This window comes from Mesoplodon densirostris, chromosome 13 (genome assembly GCF_025265405.1).
Source record: "Mesoplodon densirostris isolate mMesDen1 chromosome 13, mMesDen1 primary haplotype, whole genome shotgun sequence".
Lineage (NCBI taxonomy): Eukaryota > Metazoa > Chordata > Mammalia > Artiodactyla > Ziphiidae > Mesoplodon > Mesoplodon densirostris.
The window spans coordinates 8054273-8075310 of NC_082673.1; the positions used below are offsets into that span (position 1 = coordinate 8054273).

Consider the following 21038-nt stretch of genomic DNA (forward strand, 5'->3'; position numbering starts at 1 on the left):
CTTGCCTTGAAAAACATTATTCAACTTTATGCAAGAGTATTTATTCAAGAATATTCTTTATTCAAGAATATTCCTGCCGACCTTTTCCTAGTAAAACCTCTGCCATTTGTTTCACTTAGATTAACATCCTGAACATTAGCGTTTTATTCTTGTGGACGGGGGAGTGAAAGACAGCAGTTTGGACCCAGCCGGCACTTTCTGCCAGGCCCTTCCTGAGAGGTGGCGATGCACTTTGCGCGGACCTCAGTGCCCGGTCCAGGCATTAGTGACTTTAATCTGGTCTCAGTGAGATCCTTTGTTGATTAATCATGAACAAGCTGTGTTTCAGTGTGTGACCGTGTCATGACTTAACTTGCTCAAGTGCCCTGAAAACGGGAATGGAGGGCACTGGCGTCCCACCCACTGCTCTGTGCCACCGTCCTGTCCTCACGGCTCTGGTGGCCCAACTCACGTGACCTTTACACCCTGTGAGGGTCCCGTATCCCCATCCTGTGCATAGTTCGTTCACGTTTAAAACCAGTGGTAAGAAGAGTGGTTTCAAGTTCCTGGTACGGTTTTAAGGCTGAGGACAAATCCCATGAGATGGATTTGTTTGTATTTTCCAAAGGATAGGTGACCACCCCTCTATCCCCAGGGGAGAGGGGCTGGCTGAGCACAGCTGCCGGGCCCTGATTGACCCCCCCTCCCCAGCCAGCGTGGCCGAACCCCTGCTGCCTAATTCTAGTTAAGCCACCTAAGCGGCTGCAGGAAGCTCAGCCTGCTGCTCCCCGAGCCAGCACGTCTGGGGTCAGGGGACGAGGTGGAAGGGCTTCCACCCCTGGGAAGGTGCCTCTCTCTCCAGGCTTCTCTCCGACGCACCCAGGTCTTGGAGCAAGCAGAGGTCTCTTGTGGGGCGATGAGAAAAAAGAGGGTTAGGGTTAGAAGTCTTTCGTGAAACAGAGGTCGGTTTTTGTTTTTTTAAAGCTTTGGATAATTCAGGGTAGAATTTTTGTACCTTAGGAAATCATCAGATGAGAATGAACGTGGAGGGAACTGCAGAGACCGCAGTAGAGATGTGCTCAGGCGCCCTGAGAAATCCCTAAGATTACCCTGGGAAATGGGCTTCCTGTTGTCGCAGCCCTTTTGGCTGTACTAATGTGCAGGTGGATACACAGACGTCTGCCCTTGCACCATAACTGCTAGAACCCTGTTCCCTTGTCTCTTCGTTTCAGAACAGATTCTGTTATTTGTGTTTATATTCAGCTAGTAAACAGTTCTTCCTTTCTTTAGCATTTTAGGTTCCAAATTTTCTGTAGGTATCTGGCCCTTGGCTTGTTTCTGCCACTTCTGGCTTGACAGTCTGTTGTTGAAATTCAGTTTCTACAGACAGCAAACATTTGTTTGTTGGAAAATGTGGGGTTTCCCCCACCACCACCACAAACGCCTAGATGTGCTGCGCTTAAAACTTTGATCCCTTTTGTACTTCCACGGTTTTGTGTAGACCCTCCTTGGAGCCAGTGGATGGATGTGTGTTCATAACATGAGTGCAGCCTCCTGGTCCTTACAGTTTGCAGTGGGTTTTGAAAGCAGGTTCACTGTTTTTACTACTAAAAACAGTATTCCATACTGTAACAGAATATTACAGTATTCCCGTTATGCTATCCAATCTCTGCAGGTGCTGAAGAGAAAATTTTGGAAGAGTTTAAAGAAACACACAATGCCGACTCTCCAGATTTTCAGCTCCAGGCGATGATCCAGGCTGCTGGGAAGCTCGTGCTGATTGACAAGCTGCTGCCGAAGCTGAAGGCCGGCGGCCACAGGGTGCTTATCTTCTCCCAGATGGTGCGCTGCCTGGACATCCTGGAAGACTACCTCATTCAGAGACGGTGAGGGCCACACACCCGGGTGGGGAGCTGGGGTCAGAAGACGGGGCTCCACGCGCTTCACCTCCAAGTGGCGTGGGGGGGTGGGTTTATAATTTTTTTGGCTACACGGCACAGCATGCGAGATCTTAGCTCCCTGACCAGGGATCGAACCCGTGCCCCCTGCAGTGGGAGCTCGGAGTCTTAACCACTGGACCGCCAGGGAAGTCCCTTGAAGTGGCCTTTATAGTAAAGGGGATGGAGTAGGGGACATGTGTCACACCTCTTTTTAAAAGCTATAGATGGGCATGACGGCTAGTCCATGCGACACGTGCTTTTGTGGCAGTTCTGCTTTCCAGTTCTTTCCTTTGGCTAGGGGAGAACAGTTCTTACCGAAAATTGAAATGGTTTGTTGTTTCCCTGTTGGAGGTGTCGGCCCTTTTCAGAGCTTAGATATTTCACTGGAGAGGAAGTAGAAGGAACTTTAATCCTTGGGGCATTCGACCAATTGTATGAAAAACTACAACAACACCTATTTGCTCTGGAATTATTTCTGATAAATAACACCATCCTGTTAATATATATCCCATATTATGGTACTTTCTTTAAAACACCAAAAAAGGAACAAGTGTATCTTGGCCGTTCGTCAGGACTCCTTGTTAACACTGACGTTTTCTAGGTACCCGTATGAAAGGATCGACGGCCGGGTCAGAGGGAACCTCCGCCAGGCAGCTATCGACAGGTTCTCCAAACCTGACTCTGATAGGTTTGTTTTCCTCCTGTGTACAAGGGCAGGAGGTTTAGGCATTAATCTTACTGCTGCTGATACCTGCATCATCTTTGATTCCGACTGGAATCCCCAAAATGATCTCCAGGTAAACATGCAAGAAAATCTCCCCGATGCCTCCCTCTCCCACTTGTGAAAGTCGTTCTGCTGTGTCAGACCAATAAATTAAAATCGTGTAGTCGCTCAGGCAGTGTCCCGTGATTGGGGCAAATGAACCAACTAGTAATCAATTTATTAATAATGTGAGAGTAATTTCTTAGTGTGTTAACCCTGTTCTGTTAAACTCCACCCCTATTTATTGGAGCAGATGCTCTTATAACTGACAGTCGAGTCTTCTTTCTTTGGTAGCCATTCATGTCCTTTTTCTTCCAGGCTCAGGCTAGATGTCATAGAATAGGACAGAGCAAATCTGTGAAAATCTACAGGCTGATTACAAGGAATTCTTACGAGAGGGAAATGTTCGACAAAGCTAGCTTGAAGCTCGGTCTGGATAAAGCTGTCCTGCAGTCCATGAGCGGAAGAGAAAACGCTCCCAACGGGGTAAAGCATGCTGCCCACACCGTGCATTCACTCTCGCTCCATTATTTAGCTTATACTGAGAAATTTTCCAGCATCTGATTATCTTTTGGCCTCGATACTTTAAGCATATTTTGTCACATTTTCCTTTCTTATCATTACGGTTTACCCTCTTCGAGAAAGATGAATCATTTGTTCCGTCTACAGACAATTCTAAAAATATTTCTCTAAAACAGGTACAACAGCTTTCCAAGAAAGAAATAGAGGATCTTCTCCGGAAAGGGGCCTACGGTGCACTCATGGATGAGGAGGACGAGGGGTCTAAGTTCTGCGAAGAAGATATCGACCAGATTCTCCTCCGGCGAACCCACACCATCACCATCGAGTCTGAGGGAAAGGGTTCCACGTTTGCTAAGGTGCGGATCGATCCCAAGCGGCGGGTGTTCTGTGGCAGCGGAACAGAGTTTGTGTCCCGCGCTCACGGGAAGCACACGTAATGTCTGCTTTATATTGCACGTTAAGAGATTAGTGATGAACTCCCGCTCGATGGGGCCCCCGACGCACGAAACACTCGTTGTGTTTTGGGTTCTCTTCTCTGTACCGGGCCTCGGGGTCACCCTCACCTTGTCCTGGCAGCGCTTCCCGCCTCGCCAGGCTCGTCCTTTACCTGTGTTCCGGCCCCGCCCTCTCTGCTTCTTGAGCCCCTGCTCCGTCACCCTCTCCCCCCTTTCCTGTGATCCTGACCCGCCCTGACAGCCTTCAGACCAGTCAGCTCACCCCTATCTGAAGAAGCCCCGCATCTGTTTTCCGCTCTGGCTACAAGCCCGCAGCTCTTCTTTCACAGCGAAGATCCACGCAAGCGTTATCCACGCTGGTCTCCCCTGCCTCCCTTTCCTCTCATTTCCCACCTGCCAGCTTCCACCCCTCCCTCACCTCTCCACTCCATCCCCTCCGCCCGGGGCCCCTTCTGAGGCTTCTCCCATCCACACCCAGGCCCAATGCCACGCTTTCATTTTTAACAACTCTATTGAAATGTAATTTACTTACTGCAAAATTCCCCTACTTTAAGTGTACTGTTCAGTGCCTTTCCCGTATTCAGAGACTTGTACAAGTATTCCCTACATCTAAGTTTAGAACGTCTCCATCACCCCAGTAACAACCCCCCCACCCCGTCTCCCGTCCCCTCCCACTCTGAGTCCTGGCAACCCTTCAACTGCTTTCTGTCTCTCGAGGTTTGCCTACTCTGGACATTTCATATAAGTGGAATCATACAACATGTGGTCTTCCGTGCCTGGCCTCGCTCACTCAGCATGTTTTTGAGGTTCATCCATGTTGTAGCACGCATCACACATTCCTTTTTTTTTTTTTTTTTTTTTGCGGTACGCGGGCCTCTCGCTGCTGTGGCCCCTCCCGTTGCGGAGCACAGGCTCCAGACGCGCAGGCTCAGCGGCCATGGCTCACGGGCCCAGCCGCTCTGCGGCACGTGGGATCTTCCCGGACCGGGGCACGAACCCGTGTCCCCTGCATCGGCAGGTGGACTCAACCACTGTGCCACCAGGGAAGCCTCAGACATTCCTTTTTATTGCTGAACAATATCCCATTCTATGGTTATACCTCATTTACCACTTGATAATGGACATTGATTGTTGATCCATTCACTAGCTGATAATGAAATTCAGATTGTTTCCATTTTTTGGTTATTATGAATACTGTTGTTACATCTGTGAACAAGTTTTTTGTGGACATATGTTTTCATTTCTCTTGCATATATACCGGGCATGGAATTACTGGGTTGTATGTTAACTCTGTGTTTAATCCTTTGAGGAACTGCCAGACTGTCCTCTAAAGTGACTGTGCCATTTTCCCTTCCTACTAGCAGTGTTTAGGGTTCTAATTTCTCCGCATCCTCACCAACGCTTTTCGTTGTCTGACTTTTTGATTATCGTCCTATTACTGAGTGTGAAGTGGGAGCCCACTCTGGTCTGATCTGCGTTTCTCTGCTGCTGTTTAGCATCTATTCATGTTCTTATTGGCCATATATATATATCATCTTTGGAGAAATGTCTGTGCACATCTTTTGAACAACTCTGAACTCTTTTGAGTGAGTTGTCTTTTTTACTGAATTTTAAGAATTCCAGATAAAAGTTTCTCATCAGATAATACAATTTGCAAATATTTCTCCTAGTCTTTTCCTAATGGTGTTAATGGTGTTACACCTAATGGTGTAAGCCCACCCATTTTCTCTTTTATCGTTTGTGCTTTTGGTTCATTGTTTAACCTTAGGTCACAGAGATTTGCTCCTGTGTTTTCTTCTAAGAGTTTTATAGTTTTCACTCTTAACTGTATGTCTCTGATCCCTGTTGAGTGAATTTTTGTGTGTGATGTGAGACAGAGGTCCAGCTCCCTCCTTTTGCATGTAGATATCCAGTTACTTCAGCTACTCCAGTTGCCCCAGCTGCTCCACTTGCCCCAGCTGCTCCACTTGCCCCAGCTACTCCAGTCTTGAAAGGCTCTCCTCCTCTGGGCTCTGTGATCCAACACTTTCTCCCTCACATCTTTCAGCCTCCTTTCAGGTTCTTTCCTCCATCCTCACAGACACCTCAGATTCAGTAGGTACCAAAGCAGATTAATCATCCCTGTCCCTCCACCCTCTGTTTGCATGCGTGTGCATGTACACACACACACACACGCCCCTGTTTTTTCACCTGAGCCACACCTTTCAGATGCCAGAGTTGGGTGCTGAGGTTTTCCTGGCTTCCTCGTCCTTCAGGCTTCACATCCACTCAGATTCCAACTCCTTTGATTTTACCTCTTAAAGGCTACCTTCTAGACTGCATCCTTCTCTTCATTTCTGCCGGTCTTCACTGTTCCTCCCTCAACTGTGGCCGCAGCCTGTCCTGCTTTGTTCTGCCCTCTCTGCTGCAGGACACCGCTGTGGTCCCTCTGACAGGTGACTTTGGATGTGGTCGCATACCTCTTGAGATGATTCCCATTTTCAAAGAGTTCCCCGCTGCCTCCGGATGGAGTTCAGACTCTGTTAACAGGGCCCTGCTTGGCCCGGCTTCTGCCCTCCTCCGCAGCTTGACCTTGGGCTGCACTCCCCTGACCACCCAGATCCCCAGCTGTACGACGTGATCACCTTTCTTCTCTGTGCCTTTGCACGTGCCCCGCCCTGCACGTTTCCACATGCTTTCCTGTTGTGTGGGCTTTTGTTTTCCTTTTCTTTCTTTTTTTTTTTAATTTGCGGTACGCGGGCCTCTCACCGCTGTGGCCTCTCCCGTTGCGGAGCACAGGCTCTGGACGCGCAGGCTCAGCAGCCATGGCTCACAGGCCCAGCCGCTCCGAGGCATGTGGGATCTTCCCGGACCGGGGCACGAACCCGGGTCCCCGGCATCGTCAGGTGGACTCTCAACCACTGCGCCACCAGGGAAGCCCCTGTTCTGTGGGCTTTTAACACTCTGGTCCAGGCACCGTATTCTGGAGGGCCTGTTCCCTCCTCCCAGCAGTGCCCTCCCTGTACCCGCACCCAACCTGAGCCTGGTTAGGGCTCCTCTCTGTATATCGGCTACACCTGTACATACCTTTGTTGCCTGTCATTTATTATGCTGTGCTGTCATCTTTTATCATCTTTTATCAGCTCCTGGACAGTGAGCTGCCTGAGGGACAGCCCTTCATCTCAGTCCCATGGACCACACACAGCATCTGGCTCACAGTAGAAGGATGGGTCCATGTTCGAGTGAATGCATATGTGAAAACTGCTTTGCATTTTGCCACTGAGAAAAGCATCTCAAAGTAATACATGCATTTTTTCCCTTTTAGGCCAGTTTTGTTGCATCTGGAAACAGGACAGATATTTCCTTGGATGATCCAAATTTCTGGCAAAAGTGGGCTAAGAAGGCGGAATTGGATATTGATGCCTTAAATGGGAGGGTGAGTGAGAGGTCACCTTCAAACTCTGCCTGATCTCCCCCGGCGGTTGCTTTTTCAGAAGTGTCAAATGTATCCTGCTGTCTTTTAGAACAACCTGGTTATTGACACTCCAAGAGTGAGGAAGCAAACCAGGCTGTACAGTGCAGTGAAGGAGGACGAGCTGATGGACTTTTCAGACTTGGAGAGCGATTCCGAGGAGAAGCCCTGCACGAAGCCACGGCGGCCGCAGGACAGGTCCCAGGGCTACGCCAGGAGCGAGTGCTTCAGAGTAGAGAAGAACCTGCTTGTCTATGGGTGAGTCAGGCTCCTTTGAGAGATGGAATTTTATTCGAAAAATACTTAGAATTCCAAGTGTCGGAGAAAAACCCTATTTGTGTTTGGATTTCTGTGACTCCCCATAGCAAATGCCTTTGACGCAACCCGGGCAGGCCTGGGGCCTCTTGGTTAAAGAGCTCAAAGCTGTGCAGATGATCCTCACGGATTCGAAGGGGGTTTGCCCCTTAAGGAATTATGTCAGATCCAAATTTACTTGCTAATCATTAATAACTCAGAACGAAGTCTCAGAATAACAACCCCTTTTCCTAGTGTACCTTCACATAAACTTACCACTACGGTAATCTTTCATTATTTTTCCATTATAAAAATTTGTTAAAGGCAATCATCTCAACTTGTATGGCTCTTCCAACTCATCTGAAACATAAATGGTGGTCACTTCAACACTCTGAATGGGTCGTGTTTCTCCTGCTGGACCACAAGATCCACATCTGACCCATATCTGAACCTCCGGCACCCACACAGGGCTCTGAAAGGCAGGTGCTCGCTCGGTGAGCATCTGAATTCGTAAATACGTGTGCTCTGGCACATGGTGGGACTGTAGGCGAATGCCACTCAAATGAAAAAACTGCCACCAAAACAATATTTCTATAGATCTGACGACATCTGCTCTGTGATTTTTTTTCTTCCGATGGATCGTCATTAGTTTCAGAAGAAACGCAAACATTCTGCTAACGTGGCAGACAGGGCTCCTACCTGGCCCTTGTCTGTCTCGTGGGTCCTTTCCGCGGGCACCCCGGGCTGCTCTTGGGACAGAGGCCTCTTCTCCTGCCGTGTGCGCTGCTCCGTCTCATCTCTGCTTCCACGTGCAGCCCTGCCCGCCCACCATCTCCTGCCCTTGACCTCTGAGCAGGCATCACCTCAGCACCTGGCCCAGAGGGTCTCCCTGCACTTGCTGTCACACTCGGCATGTCAGGTGATAGCCTCTCCTGCTGGAGCCCTGGTGAAGGGCTCCGTGAGGACCAGGGCTCCCTCTTTGTGTCCTCGGGCCAGAGCGTGGGGCCAGCAGGCACGCTGAGTGCTGGGTCAGTGGCTGCTTATGCAGTAAAGGAGGTTCCACTGCAGCCAGTCCCGGGTCTGGGCGGCTGTGTCGCTTCTCCTCATCATCTCTGCCACCTCTAGCTGCTGAGCCCTTTGCTGCTTCCCCTGCTTCCACGTTTCACCCTAATGATCAAAGTTGAGAACGTTGCTGCTAACTTTAGAAACGGAACATTGATAACTGCTGAAGCTAAGCAGTATGCTTAGGACGTCTGTCTTTCAGTAACGCCCTTCCCTCCTCCCACGGGCATCAGGTGTGTTGGACACCTACCACCTGCGGGGCACTGTGCTAGGACACGGCCGTGAGCAGGTGGTCACGGTGCCCCCCGTCCACCCCGGGGGCAGGTGGGCAGGCAGGTGAACCAGCAGAAAGGGCAGTAAACTGGTAAAGCCGCACAGGTACTCACGTGCCCGTGGGGCAGAGGCACGTCCTCTCTCTTTAAGATGCAGCTCGGGGCTGTCTGCCCACTGCGGGGGGTGGGGAATCAGAGAAGGCGTGTGCATGGGTATCATGAATTAGCTGGGTAAGAAGGAGGGTGGGACGTCGGGCGGGGAGGAGGAGTTCCCAGCAGAAAGAGCCGTGTGTCCGAAGGCGATTTGAGGAACTGGGGAAACTTCTCTGAAGCCGGGAGGACCAGGCGGGGCAGAGGCGGGGCTGCGGGGCGAACTGTGCCCCTCGCGGGGAGGCTGGTTCCTGCCCTGAGCGCCTGGAACCCGGGGAGGGCACGCTCACGCAGCGTTGCCTGTGCGCTGCACGCGTAGGTCTGTCCACGGTCCTCTCTCCCCGTTTCACACAAGGACCTGGGAGCACTTTTGTACTTGGCACCTAGCACCCCTGTGTCAAAGGGAGACCTTTCATGGCCTCTCGTTAATTATCAGGGCGTCCCTTGGAGGTGAATGGATGCAGCTGCACCTTTAGCCGCGTGCATCCCTGATTTGGGGTAGTCACTCTCGTCACCTTCCATCTCAAATGGTGGGTCAGCTTCGGAAAGTACGAACCGTGCCCGTGTGAAGTGGAGCAGGGGTTTCCAGGTCTCAGCTGGGAAGGCGCAGTGAACACGCGGCCGGGTGGTAACGGCGCCCTGGATTGCCTCACTCTAACCTGATGTCAGAGGTCACTAGTTTTGACCCAGGCTCTCCTAACACTGCCACCTGACCATGAAACCAAAGCCGCACGTCTACACCCAGAGGCACCGTCAGCGTGTGAATGTTTGCTTTGCAGCTGGGGGCGCTGGACAGACATCCTTTCCCACGGCCGCTACAAGCGGCAGCTCAGCGAGCAGGACGTGGAGACCATCTGCAGGACTGTCCTCGTGTACTGCCTCCACCACTACAGGGGGGACGAGAACATCAAGAGCTTCATCTGGGATCTGATCACGCCCACGGCCGACGGCCAGACGCGCGCCCTGGTCAACCATTCCGGTGGGTCAGCGTCGCGCCTCGTGCGGCGGGCTCCCAGGGAGCTGCCGGGACGCTCGGGACGTGTCCCAGACCCCGTGTGTCCCTGCCTTCCACGGAGATTCCTGACCCTGATGCCATAACCGGGGTCGTGGAGAGCTTCTATTGTTATGGTTATCATGACTACTCTGCTTGTAGGTTTATCAGCCCCGGTGCCCAGGGGCCGGAAGGGCAAAAAGGTGAAAGCCCAGAGCTCACACCCGGTGGTGCAGGACGCTGACTGGCTGGCCGGCTGCAACCCAGATGCCCTGTTCCAGGAGGACAGCTACAAGAAGCACCTGAAGCACCACTGCAACAAGTACGTCAGGGGGGGCGGGCGTGGGGAGCTGGCGAGCCTTCTGCTTCTTAAACACGCGTGTGCTGAAGTATGTGTGTGTACTAGATACATATCAGTAAGACTATTATACCGTATTTACTGTGTTGGTACAACTTTACTGCTTTTCTTGAAACGTGATGCCAAGTCACGTGGCAGCCTGCCTTTAGGCAACTGATTTTTTTTTTTTTTTTTTTTTTGGGTGGTGAAAGATGCATGACACAGTCTTACTGTTTTAACTCTTTGTAAGTGAACAGCTCACTGGGACTGATGATGCTCAGACTGCTGTGTCCTCACCACCACTGTCTGTACCCAAGATCTTTTTGTTGACCTTAATATGAACTCTGTACCTCTTAAATGATTTCTGCCCCCTGGAGCCCCTGACAACCACCATTCTACCTTCTGTCTCTGTGCATTTGCCTATTCTAGGTACCTCATAAGTGGAATCATATAATATTTGCCTTGCTGTATCTGGTTTGTTTTACTTAGCCCAATGTTTTCAGGGTTCATCCGTGTTGTAGCTTGTGCCAGATTTTCGTTCCTTTTTATGGCTGAGCCATATTCCATTGTACGTATAGACCACACTTGTTTATCCATCCATCCATCCATCAGTGGGCACTTGGGTTGGCTGATACCTTTTTTTTTCTTTATTTTAACGTCTTTATTGGAGTATAATTGCTTTACAATGGTGTGTTCATTTCTGCTTTATAACAAAGTGAATCAGTTATACATAGGCTGATACCTTTTGACTGTTGTGAATGATGCTGCTGTGGACGTTGTGGATAACTAAGTTTTAACCAACGTGTATTAGAGAATTATGCTTAACTTTATGTGATCCCGCCTTCAACTGACTGCTTTCAGTCGATCGGCTGCGGAGTTCACGTGGTATTTTTTGCTTCATAATGCCTCAGTTACCGGGTCCTTTCTTCTTACCTCTGAGCTTAGAATCATATTCCTTATCTTTACTCCCAGAACCTGATTATACATAATTGAAGGATACTAGATCTGAATTCATTTCATCGCTTGGAGCTCTGTGAGCTGCCGACACGTTACACCGGCATCCACGTGTGTTGATTCCTTCCGTCCTCTGAGCGTGCATGTTCAGTATCCGGGCTGAGGAGCGCTACCACTGCACAGCTCTCCCCTTCCTGGCTTTGGGCGACCTGGGGGCAAGCTCCTGGACCTCTCAAAGACCCACTTTCTGTATTCGTCAACTAGAGCTTAAATAAATGTCTGTCTCTCTTTTAAATCGTAACAACAGAAGTCTGCGCACCTAATACTGGCAGCACGCCAAGCGCTTCCTGTGGACTCTGTGTTTTGAATGGTCTCGGATAAGTCGTGCTCTTTCATCCCCATTTACCTGGCAAGGAGACCAAGTCTCGGGTGCTCGAGGTCCCTCAGCTGGTTAAGGGGTGGCGAGCGCCCTTGCTTGCGAGCAGCCCTGCCCACCTCGGAACGTTGCCTCCCCTCAGGGTTGTCGAAAACGTCAGTGCAATAATTCCTGGAGATCACCTGCTACTCCTGGGTCGCACTGACTCGTGGTTCTCGTCCCTTGTTAAATGCAGTGCTGCTTTCAGGGACAACCTTTGATCGTCACTGCTGGATTTTGACTGACAAAATTTTTCCCTTCTGAGTCTTCAAAACCATTACCTCAAACCCTTTTGGCACCTCAGAAACTGCTCTTACTGCCATAGCATAATGGTTCTCCCTAAAGTCCTGCCCCACGTAGAGCTATTAGAAAACTTCTGTTTCCTTGTGGTTTATGTGAACTTGGGGTCCATAACCTTCCGAACTCTGGATTCAGACAAACTGTAAGTGAAGGGGTTCAGTGTGGGGACAACGGCTCCTCTTCCCGGGCCCCAGTGTGATGGTGGCGGTTTTTAATTTCCCACTGTGATGTCACTAGCAGACTTCTGTAGGGTACGCGGCGCAGTTAGGTTAGCAGGTGAGATGTAACGTGTCCTTCACGTCTTCCCCGGGGGCTCAGGAGAAAAACCGACAGTGCCTCTTCCATCTCCTCTCTGGGATGAACAGTCAGAGAGAAAATGAGACCCGAATTGAGGGACCTCCTGGAAAATAGCCGGCCGGTCCTCTTCAAAAGTTTCAAGAGACAGGGCTTCCCTGGTGGCGCAGTGGTTGAGAGCCCGCCTGCTGATGCAGGGGACGCGGGTTCGTGCCCCGGTCCGGGAGGATCCCACATGCCGCGGAGCAGCTGGGCCCGTGAGCCATGGCCGCTGAGCCTGTGCGTCCGGAGCCTGTGCTCCGCAACGGGAGAGACCACAGCAGTGAGAGGCCCGCGTACCGCAAAAAAAATAAAAGTTTCAAGAGACAAAGACAGGAACTGCCTCAAGTTGAAGGAGACGAAAGGGGTAGGACAGTTCAGTGCACACATGCTCCCGGCCCGGATGCTGGTCCAGAAAACGGGCACCAGTGGGATAGCCGCTGAAATGAGAATGAGGTCTGGGGACTTGTTAGGAGTCCTGTCTGTCTGACTCACCACGTGCAAGCTCCTTAGGGTCAGAGGCCACCTCCCATCACCCCATTATCCTGCCAGCCCTCTCAGCTTGCCAGTGCCTTGGTTTGACATTTTTCCTCTAGAAGAAAGGTGATATTCACAGTTAGTTAGTAAAAGTCTCCACAAAACTAAAATTCCTCATGAGGCAGAAAACTTTGTCTTCTACCGAAGGGAGAGAAACCGTTAGGATCACTGCTGCTGCACCGAGTTTTGGTGAATAAAAGAGGATTCAGCTAAAGGTGGAGGGCATCCCCTTGCCAAGCATCCTCTGGAAGGAGATCTGTTCTTCAGGGTCTTCTTGTGCCAGCCATGGGGGCCTGCACTGTCACTTTTCTTCCTGCTGGTTCAGTGTGGCACAACCAATTTTTAATCTTATCAAAAGAAAGAAATCTTAAAAAATAAAAACGAATTATCCAGAAAGGTCACTTACTTTGGAGTGCATTCAGGTGTTTACAGCCTCACACTTTGCCCGCTAAGAACCCAGGTCGGCCAGGAGCAGCCTGTTGGTGGAGAGGAAGGCGGGTCACGGGGTATCTGTGTACGATCAGGAGTGGTCTGTCGTGGTGAAGCCGCCCCTAGTTGTCATTTTGATATTTTCAAGTACAAGTGCCACGTCCCTAGAGACATTATGAAGTGATGGAGTCAGAAGGCCTAATTCTGAGTGGTCCATGCTCAAGGTGACCCTGTGACCTTGGATATGTCACTTGTCCTCTGTTGGCCTCAGTTTTCACGTTTGTGAAAATGGAAATTGTAACTTGCTCCACTTTGTCATAGAGTTATTGTAAAGATCAGATGAGCTAGTCTTAGTCAATGTGATACGTGGGTTGTACAGTGTCCTGCAAGTGTATGATGGGATTATCCAGCGAGGGGAGTAGCACTTGGTGTTACCTACTCATGGCCAAGGACGTAGTCTTCAGATATGAGTCCCGAATGCCCACTGGGGGCTGTCCAGCAGGAGATGCTAGACTTGGAGTAGACAGGCCTTGGGGATTTACCAGGTGGGCATTATTGAAAGAATTAGGTCTACGCCATTGAGGGAAATCAAGTGAGATCAAAAATCTGGCTCCTAGAATTCCATGAGTTTTTAAAAACTGATTCCTTGAAAATGACTAGGAACTTCAGTGACTTGGACACATTTTCATCTCCTTTGTGATGTTTTATTATTACTTGTTAAGCTCTAACTTAGGCTTCCAGGTAATATAAGCTAGAAGGAATAAAAAACGGTGACTGTTCCTTAAGGGGGAAACGTAAGGACCCACTGCCACCACCATCTTCCCTTCTCGGAAGCAAAGTTGTATAATCTGAAAAACCTGACATTCCATATTGAGGGTTTATTGTAAGGTAGTAAAACCAGATTTTATATCTCGTTGATTCCTACAACTTCTGATGTGCTTCCAAAAATGGTATTAAGGCAGCAGCTGAGGAAGTTTTATGAGATAATGAAGCAGAACAGTTACTGAAAGCCATCTGCTCTGTTGTTTACAAACTCGCTTCGATACTTCAGAGGCAGTGGTGGGTTACGTGTCTAAACTTCACAAGCTGCACTAGGTAGACTCCATGAAGTGTGCCCGGGCCGGGCTGAGCTCCGGCCCTCTCTGTGCAGGGGGAGCGGTTGCCAGGCAGGCCTGCTGGAAGCTAGCAGAAAGCACCACACAGAGGTGATTATGTGCCACCATCTGTCACGCTTCAAGCCTACCATACAGCATGGCTAATCAGCCTTGGCAGGATGATGGATGAACAGCAGCAGCTGCCAGAAGCCACTGTTGGCAAACAGTCCTGAAGTTAAGAACTTCTCCCCCCACCTCTGTCTTCCTCTCCAGGGTCCTGCTGCGTGTCCGCATGCTGTACTACCTGAGACAAGAAGTGATAGGAGACCAGGCGGAGAAGATCCTAGAGGGCGCCGACTCAAGGTTGGTATGAGCCCACGTTCACCCGTTCCCCTCGGCGATGATCCGGGCGGTCAGAACACAGCACGGAGCGCGCCTCGAACCTCCATCATCCATCGGTGGCGCCTCTCCCTTTTTGCATCTCGAGAGCAGTTGTTTGCCCTACCAGCCTGGGGACGTGATGAGAATCGGGAAAAGCCTGTTCGTATGTATGTGTGGATGTACGAAAACTAAATGACCGGTGTTCTGAGCTGACCTTTAAAACGGGGCCCTGCGTGGTAAAGTTCACCTCTGGTCCTGGTAGGACGTGGCCGACTTCTGCCCTTTTAACCTTTGCTCACGCCCTCCCCAGCCCCACCCCACGACGCTCAGGTGCTTGTGGGAAGGGGACGCGGGTTGTGTTCGTCCCTTGACATTCTTTTTTAATACTGGGATTTGTTTTAAATATCATGTCAACGGTTGTCTTTGTAGTGAAGCTGATGTGTGGATACCTGAGCCTTTCCACGCGGAAGTCCCCACAGATTGGTGGGATAAGGAAGCTGATAAGTCCCTCCTGATTGGAGTGTTCAAGCACGGTAAGGGGCGTCTCTGTTGGACCACATCTTGACCGTGTGGCTTTGTCTTTACTTAGAGCTCTTTGCATTCTCTTTCCAAAGTCATAATATTAATGAGGATAGTTCCAAAGGACTCTTGGCGTCTACCATTTCCTGTACTAAAAATCTAATATGAACTGTAAATATCAGATGCTGTTTTTGAATGTTTGTTGAGTATTTGAGAAGAAAACATTTCTTTCTTGGCTGTAAATAAAACCCAAGCCATATTTGTTTTAATAATGGCCAAGTTGTCCTATAGCTCTCCCTAAACTTTGCTTCCAGCATGGCTCCCCTTGCGAGCTCTGCCAGCCCGTGTCAAAGTGGACGGTGGGCTTAACCTCTGCTATTAATCTGTACAAGTGCCTCCTGGGCTTTGTTCCAAGCAATATTTCACAAATGTCAGTGCCGAGAACTCGTGGCTCCCCTGAGTGGGATGCAGCCTTGTTAACTTTGAAAGGCTGGGGATGCAGAACTGGCATGATATATACAGTGAACGATTCCTGATTATAATCCCGAGTCTCTGGAGGTCGTGGAGGTATTCTCAGCAGCCCAGCCTGACTAAAGGGGAGAATGATGGCTTATAAAACCTTTCATGATTACAGTTTGGCTTGCGGCTCTACAGCAGTTAGGAGCGGGGTGTGGTAGTACACATCCTAATTGAATTGTGCTCTTCTGCCTCCGTACCACAGCCGTGTTTTGTGAGCTCAGCCTAAAAATCATCCTCCCGCAGTGCACTGTTGGGATCTGCCATCTTCCATCTAGTCAACTCGGGCAGTCAGAAAGCAAATTGCAGCCTGAAAACCATAGAGGGAACAGTGTCATCTTACTGACACGCATCATCCTAAACCTAATAAGACAGGTTCGCTGGCCTGACGTAGACAGGCATGTTTCAGCCGGCGGTGCATGTTCCTGCAGGACCGAAGCTGTTCCCAGGGAAGGTGGGGTGGACCACTGCAGAGGTCACAGAAGAACATTACGAAGCCTTTTAATGCCAAGCAAAATTAGATCTTGGGGACAATCGGGTCAGACATCTTCCCAGGCATCTTGCAGTTATTCTGAACCTGTTTTTCCGTTAGTATTTGCAGTCATTCTGATAGCATCCCTGAAATGTAACCTGGCCCCCTCCTCCCCCTCCACATCTGCCCGGGGATAAGTGTTCCATAGAATAGGCTACTACAGCCTGGTTCGTTTAAATCCAACATAAAATGATCACCTCAATCGAGAGCCACGGGTGAGGTGGCCGTGCTCGTGATCCTGTGAGTGACGGGCCTTCGTTGTTTCCGTGTGTGTCCTCTGTGGGCTGGTGGGACGGCACAGGGTACGAGAAGTACAATTCCATGCGAGCTGACCCCGCGCTGTGCTTCCTGGAACGAGTTGGTATGCCCGATGCCAAGGCCATCGCTGCCGAGCAGAGAGGAACAGACATGCTAGCAGATGGCGGTGATGGGTAAGAAGGACATTTTAAAATTTTAATAAACTTTATGTCAGTGTCACATCTACTGGCAGGGTTCAGTTCTTACACGGCACTGTGCATTACATTGCATCTGATTTGGACTTAAGTGATGTTTACCAGTGTAGTCTGTTTATATATCATAATGACTATTTAAACACAATATATGATCTAGATAATCTGCAACTTGTCTTTTCCAAATGATGACAAGCCCCCGCCCCCCAACACACACACACACACACACACACACACACCTACCCCTCATGGCTGCACGCTTTGAATACCGACAGAGTCGCTTTGGATGTCAGACTCAGAATTTAAAGTTGCATCAGGCGGGTTGTTACTCTTTCCCAGGCTCCCTTCAGTCTCTTGCTCATCAGTGTGATTTAAACATTTTTTAAAATTTTATATAGGGGAGAATTTGATAGAGAAGATGAAGACCCAGAATATAAACCAACCAGAACGCCGTTCAAGGATGAAATAGATGTAAGAACTTGAGTACATTGACTTTTACGGCACCAGTAAAATATTGTATGCTCATATAAGACTTGTTAAACTTTACACATAATGGCCTTTTCTTCAAAAGATAAAAGCAAAGTAAAACCCCAAATTAAAATAATTTCTCTTTCTCGCTTTGCTTCTGAGGAATTTGCAAATTCTCCTCCAGAAGACAAGGAAGAACCCATGGAAATACGCGGCCCAGGTATGGCTCCCTGAAAGCCGGGGGGAGCAGGGCTGAAGCGTGGGGTGCAGGCCTTGCCTTGCGGCTGGACTGCCGCTGCTTCACCACGGCGGCGTCTTCAAGTGCCGCTTCATCTATGCTGACTCGCCTCTTTTGTGAAGAATTCTAATGCCTGTTTATTCTTGGTTTTTCATTCTGTTGAATTTCTTTGATAAAATAACTATTTTTTGGATTAAGATAATTTACATATTTAAAATCAGGTCGTGAAACCTTTGAAGCATCTTTAGAAATACAGCTCTTAAAAACGGCATTTGTTAAGTATCTGCCAGTTTATTGAGTCACTACTACCCTTTTTTCTTAACGTAAGATCATTAGCTCACAATTTTGTGACTGTCTTTTACGTTCAAGATGATCACATTACAGGAGGGCACCCTTATCATGTAGTTTGCGGCACAAAGTATGTTTCTTTATGTACGATTGACGTATGACCTTGGTTTTTTTCCCCCTAAGGAGCTGAGAAAGAAATGGTTTACAAGTTCCACACTAACATCGCTCCTTATTTATATGTTAAAAACGAGAGCACTACGATGTCCTTTCCCACACTGCCACTTGAATGTTAGCGAGTCATCTCGTTTTGCTTTGGCTGGGAAACCCTGTGTATGGCGAGGTTATGGCTACACATTCAGAAATCTTGTCTTCGATTCCCCAGGCAAGCACAGCGAGGGCAGCGCCGAGTTAGGCCAGCTGTACTGGCCCAATACCTCGACCCTGACCACCCGTCTGCGCAGGCTCATTACCGCCTATCAGCGCAGCTACAAAAGGCAGCAGATGAGGCAGGAGGCTCTGATGAAGACCGACCGGCGGAGACGGCGGCCCCGGGAGGAAGTGCGGGCCCTGGAAGCTGAAAGGGAGGCTATAATATCGGAGAAACGGCAGAAGTGAGTTCCCGCGGGTGCACCAGCGCCTGGTACCTTGCCCTCTGCTCTCCTCCACCCGCGGAAGGCAGGCATCGCAGGCACGATAACCGCCGTCAAAGCGGCCCCCCCAGAAGGAGACAAACCCTGTGAATTAAGTTCAGGGCCAACGAGGAAAAGCAGTAATAAACGTGAAGCCTTTTTACGCAGCCCAAGTCTGGCTAACGTCTCCTTTCTGACAGGTGGACGCGACGGGAAGAGGCGGACTTCTACCGCGTGGTGTCCACGTTTGGGGTGATTTTTGACCCGGCGAAACAACAGTTCGACTGGAACCAATTCCGAGCCTTTGCCAGGCTTGACAAGAAGTCCGATGAAAGTCTGGAGAAGTACTTCAGCTGCTTCGTGGCCATGTGCCGGCGGGTGTGTCGCGTGCCCGCCAAGCCAGATGGCGGTAGGTTCGCCGGGCACCGAACAGTGGGGCGGGGGCGGGGCGGGCGCCCTCGGGTGACACGCGCTCCCCCTGCTGCAGAGCCGCCCGACCTGCCCTCGGCGATCGAGCCCATCACGGAGGAGCGCGCCTCGCGCACCCTGTACCGCATCGAGCTGCTGCGGAAGATCCGCGAGCAGGTGCTGCGCCACCCGCAGCTGGCCGAGCGGCTCCGGCTCTGCCAGCCCAGCCTGGACCTGCCCGAGTGGTGGGAGTGCGGCAGGCACGACCGGGACCTGCTGGTGGGCGCCGCCAAGCACGGGGTCAGCCGCACGGACTACCACATCCTCAACGACCCCGAGCTCTCCTTCCTGGACGCGCACAAAACCTTCGCCCAGACCCGAGGGGCGGCCGGCGCCCCGGCCCTGAGCGCGCTGGCCCTGGGCTTTGGCCAGACGCCCGCTACCGCCGCCGCTGCCCCCGCCGCCGCCACCGCCCCGGGCCAGGAGGAGAAGGCGGGAGGGGCGGAGGCCAAGGCCGGGGAGGCGGGGGAGGCCGAGACGAAGGAGGAGGAGGAGGAGGCCGCCGAGGGCGGCGGGAAGGACCGGAAGCAGGACCGCGAGGCCGAGGCCGAGCCCGGCGCCGGGAAGAGCGAGCCGAGAGGGGTGGAGGTCGGTGCGGACACGGGCCCCAAGTCCATTTCGGAAAAGGGTTCCGAGGAGGACGAAGAGGAGAAGCTGGAGGACGACGACAAGTCGGAAGAGTCTTCCCAGCCCGAAGGTAACTCCTGGCCCTCCAGGCTTCTCCTGACCCCATCCCCGCAGGTGTCTTCCTGTCATGTGACCGGTGCTCTTTTTTTTTCTTTCCGGTCGTTTTAAAGGTAATGAGTGTACATTTCCTTCTGTGAAGGAATAGTGTCAGGTTATGCCTAGATGTACGTTGTGCTCTGATATGATGTGTCAGCATGCTATTTCGAACGACTTAACTTCCCAGAAGGAGGGTTTTACAGACACTAACAATTTTAAAACAAATGATGCTTTATTTTTCATTCCGAAGTAAAGGGTGGGAGTAGAATCTGGGAAGAACCAGTTCTCTTCCTAAGCCCCAGGTAGGTTGCCGCACCTGCCACGAAGGAAAAATGAAGCGCCGCGTTGTACTTTTCTGCCGGAGCTGCGGCTCGAAACTGTGGCCAACGCATTAGTCCTTTTCCTGGTGGAGGAACAGAGGGTCTGCCGGGTCAGAGGCTTGGCTGTCGTTCAGCCTCCTGCGAGACTTGTTCACCGGATGTCTGACGACTAGTGACGTAACGTCCCTAATTCTCTACTTCCTCATCTGTACAACAGGAATAACACCATCTACGTGAAAGAGCCCTCGCAAGCTTTAAGGGACAAGATTTGTAACATGCCTAATACCATTGTAGCCGTAGTAGGTACTCGATAAAGTGGAGCTCATCAGCATTCAGATATTAAATCTTATCTTTTCTACACTCCCTTTTCAGCGATATGCTGGTTGTGAGCGATGCACATTAACTCATTTCTCAGCAGGAACTGTCTCGAGAGGGAAGAATTTTGATGAAGAGAGCAATGCTTCCATGAGCACTGCGAGGGATGAGACCCGAGACGGATTCTACATGGAGGATGGAGATCCATCCGTAGCTCAGCTCCTTCATGAAAGAACGTTTGCCTTCTCATTTTGGCCTAAGGTTGGTGGGGTTTTGTCGTTGTTTTGGTGACCAAAAAAGAATAGGGTGGAGGAAATCAGATTATTTGTCTAGTACAGTCTATGGATTATTGTTTCAAAAGACTCACCCCTCTGCCAAAATAAAATGTGTGAATCTTTTTTAAAAAGAATTTTTTATTGTGGTAAAAAACACATACCATGAAATTTACAGTCTTGACTGTTTTTAAGTGTGTAGTTGGGTAGAGTTAAATATTTTCAGGTTGTTGTAAAAGACACCCCCCAGGACTTTTTTTTATCCTGCAGGACTGAAACTCCTTCCCCGTAGGTCGACTCCCCTGCCCCACTGCCCCTAGACAACTACTATTCTACTTTCTGTTTCTGTGAACTTGGCTCCTTTAGCTTAGATACCTCATATAAGTGGAATCATACAGTACTAGTTCTTTTGTGACTGGTTTATTTCACTTAGTGTAATGTCCTCAAGGTCCATCTGTGTCAAAGCATGTAATAGGATTTCCTTTTGCTTTAAGGCTGAATAATATTCTATCGTGTGTATATACCACATTTTCTTTATCCATTCATCCATCATTGGGATATTTGGGTACCTTCCTCCTCTTAGCTTATTATGGTGCTACTGTAAATGTGAATGTACTAATGTCTCTTTGAGACCCTGCTTTC

General features: G+C 50.1%; 1 protein-coding gene across 4 annotated transcripts in view; it reads left to right on the top strand.

Moving 5' to 3' along the window:
- Window positions 1-21038, top strand: part of CHD7 (chromodomain helicase DNA binding protein 7) — a 182577-nt gene that overhangs the window by 151276 nt on the left and 10263 nt on the right. For 2 of the 4 annotated variants that reach the window (XM_060116501.1, XM_060116502.1), the window contains exons 16-31: window positions 1655-1865; window positions 2521-2716; window positions 3001-3168; window positions 3381-3560; window positions 6964-7074; window positions 7163-7368; window positions 9668-9867; window positions 10042-10201; window positions 14552-14641; window positions 15089-15192; window positions 16528-16657; window positions 17074-17146; window positions 17306-17363; window positions 18052-18280; window positions 18499-19463; window positions 20225-20385. In XM_060116501.1, the coding sequence (XP_059972484.1) occupies window positions 1655-1865; window positions 2521-2716; window positions 3001-3168; window positions 3381-3560; window positions 6964-7074; window positions 7163-7368; window positions 9668-9867; window positions 10042-10201; window positions 14552-14641; window positions 15089-15192; window positions 16528-16657; window positions 17074-17146; window positions 17306-17363; window positions 18052-18280; window positions 18499-19463; window positions 20225-20385 (3242 nt within the window). The remainder of the gene's footprint in view (window positions 1-1654; window positions 1866-2520; window positions 2717-3000; window positions 3169-3380; window positions 3561-6963; window positions 7075-7162; window positions 7369-9667; window positions 9868-10041; window positions 10202-14551; window positions 14642-15088; window positions 15193-16527; window positions 16658-17073; window positions 17147-17305; window positions 17364-18051; window positions 18281-18498; window positions 19464-20224; window positions 20386-21038) is intronic. The other 2 variants (XM_060116504.1, XM_060116505.1) reach the window with 2 other exon arrangements.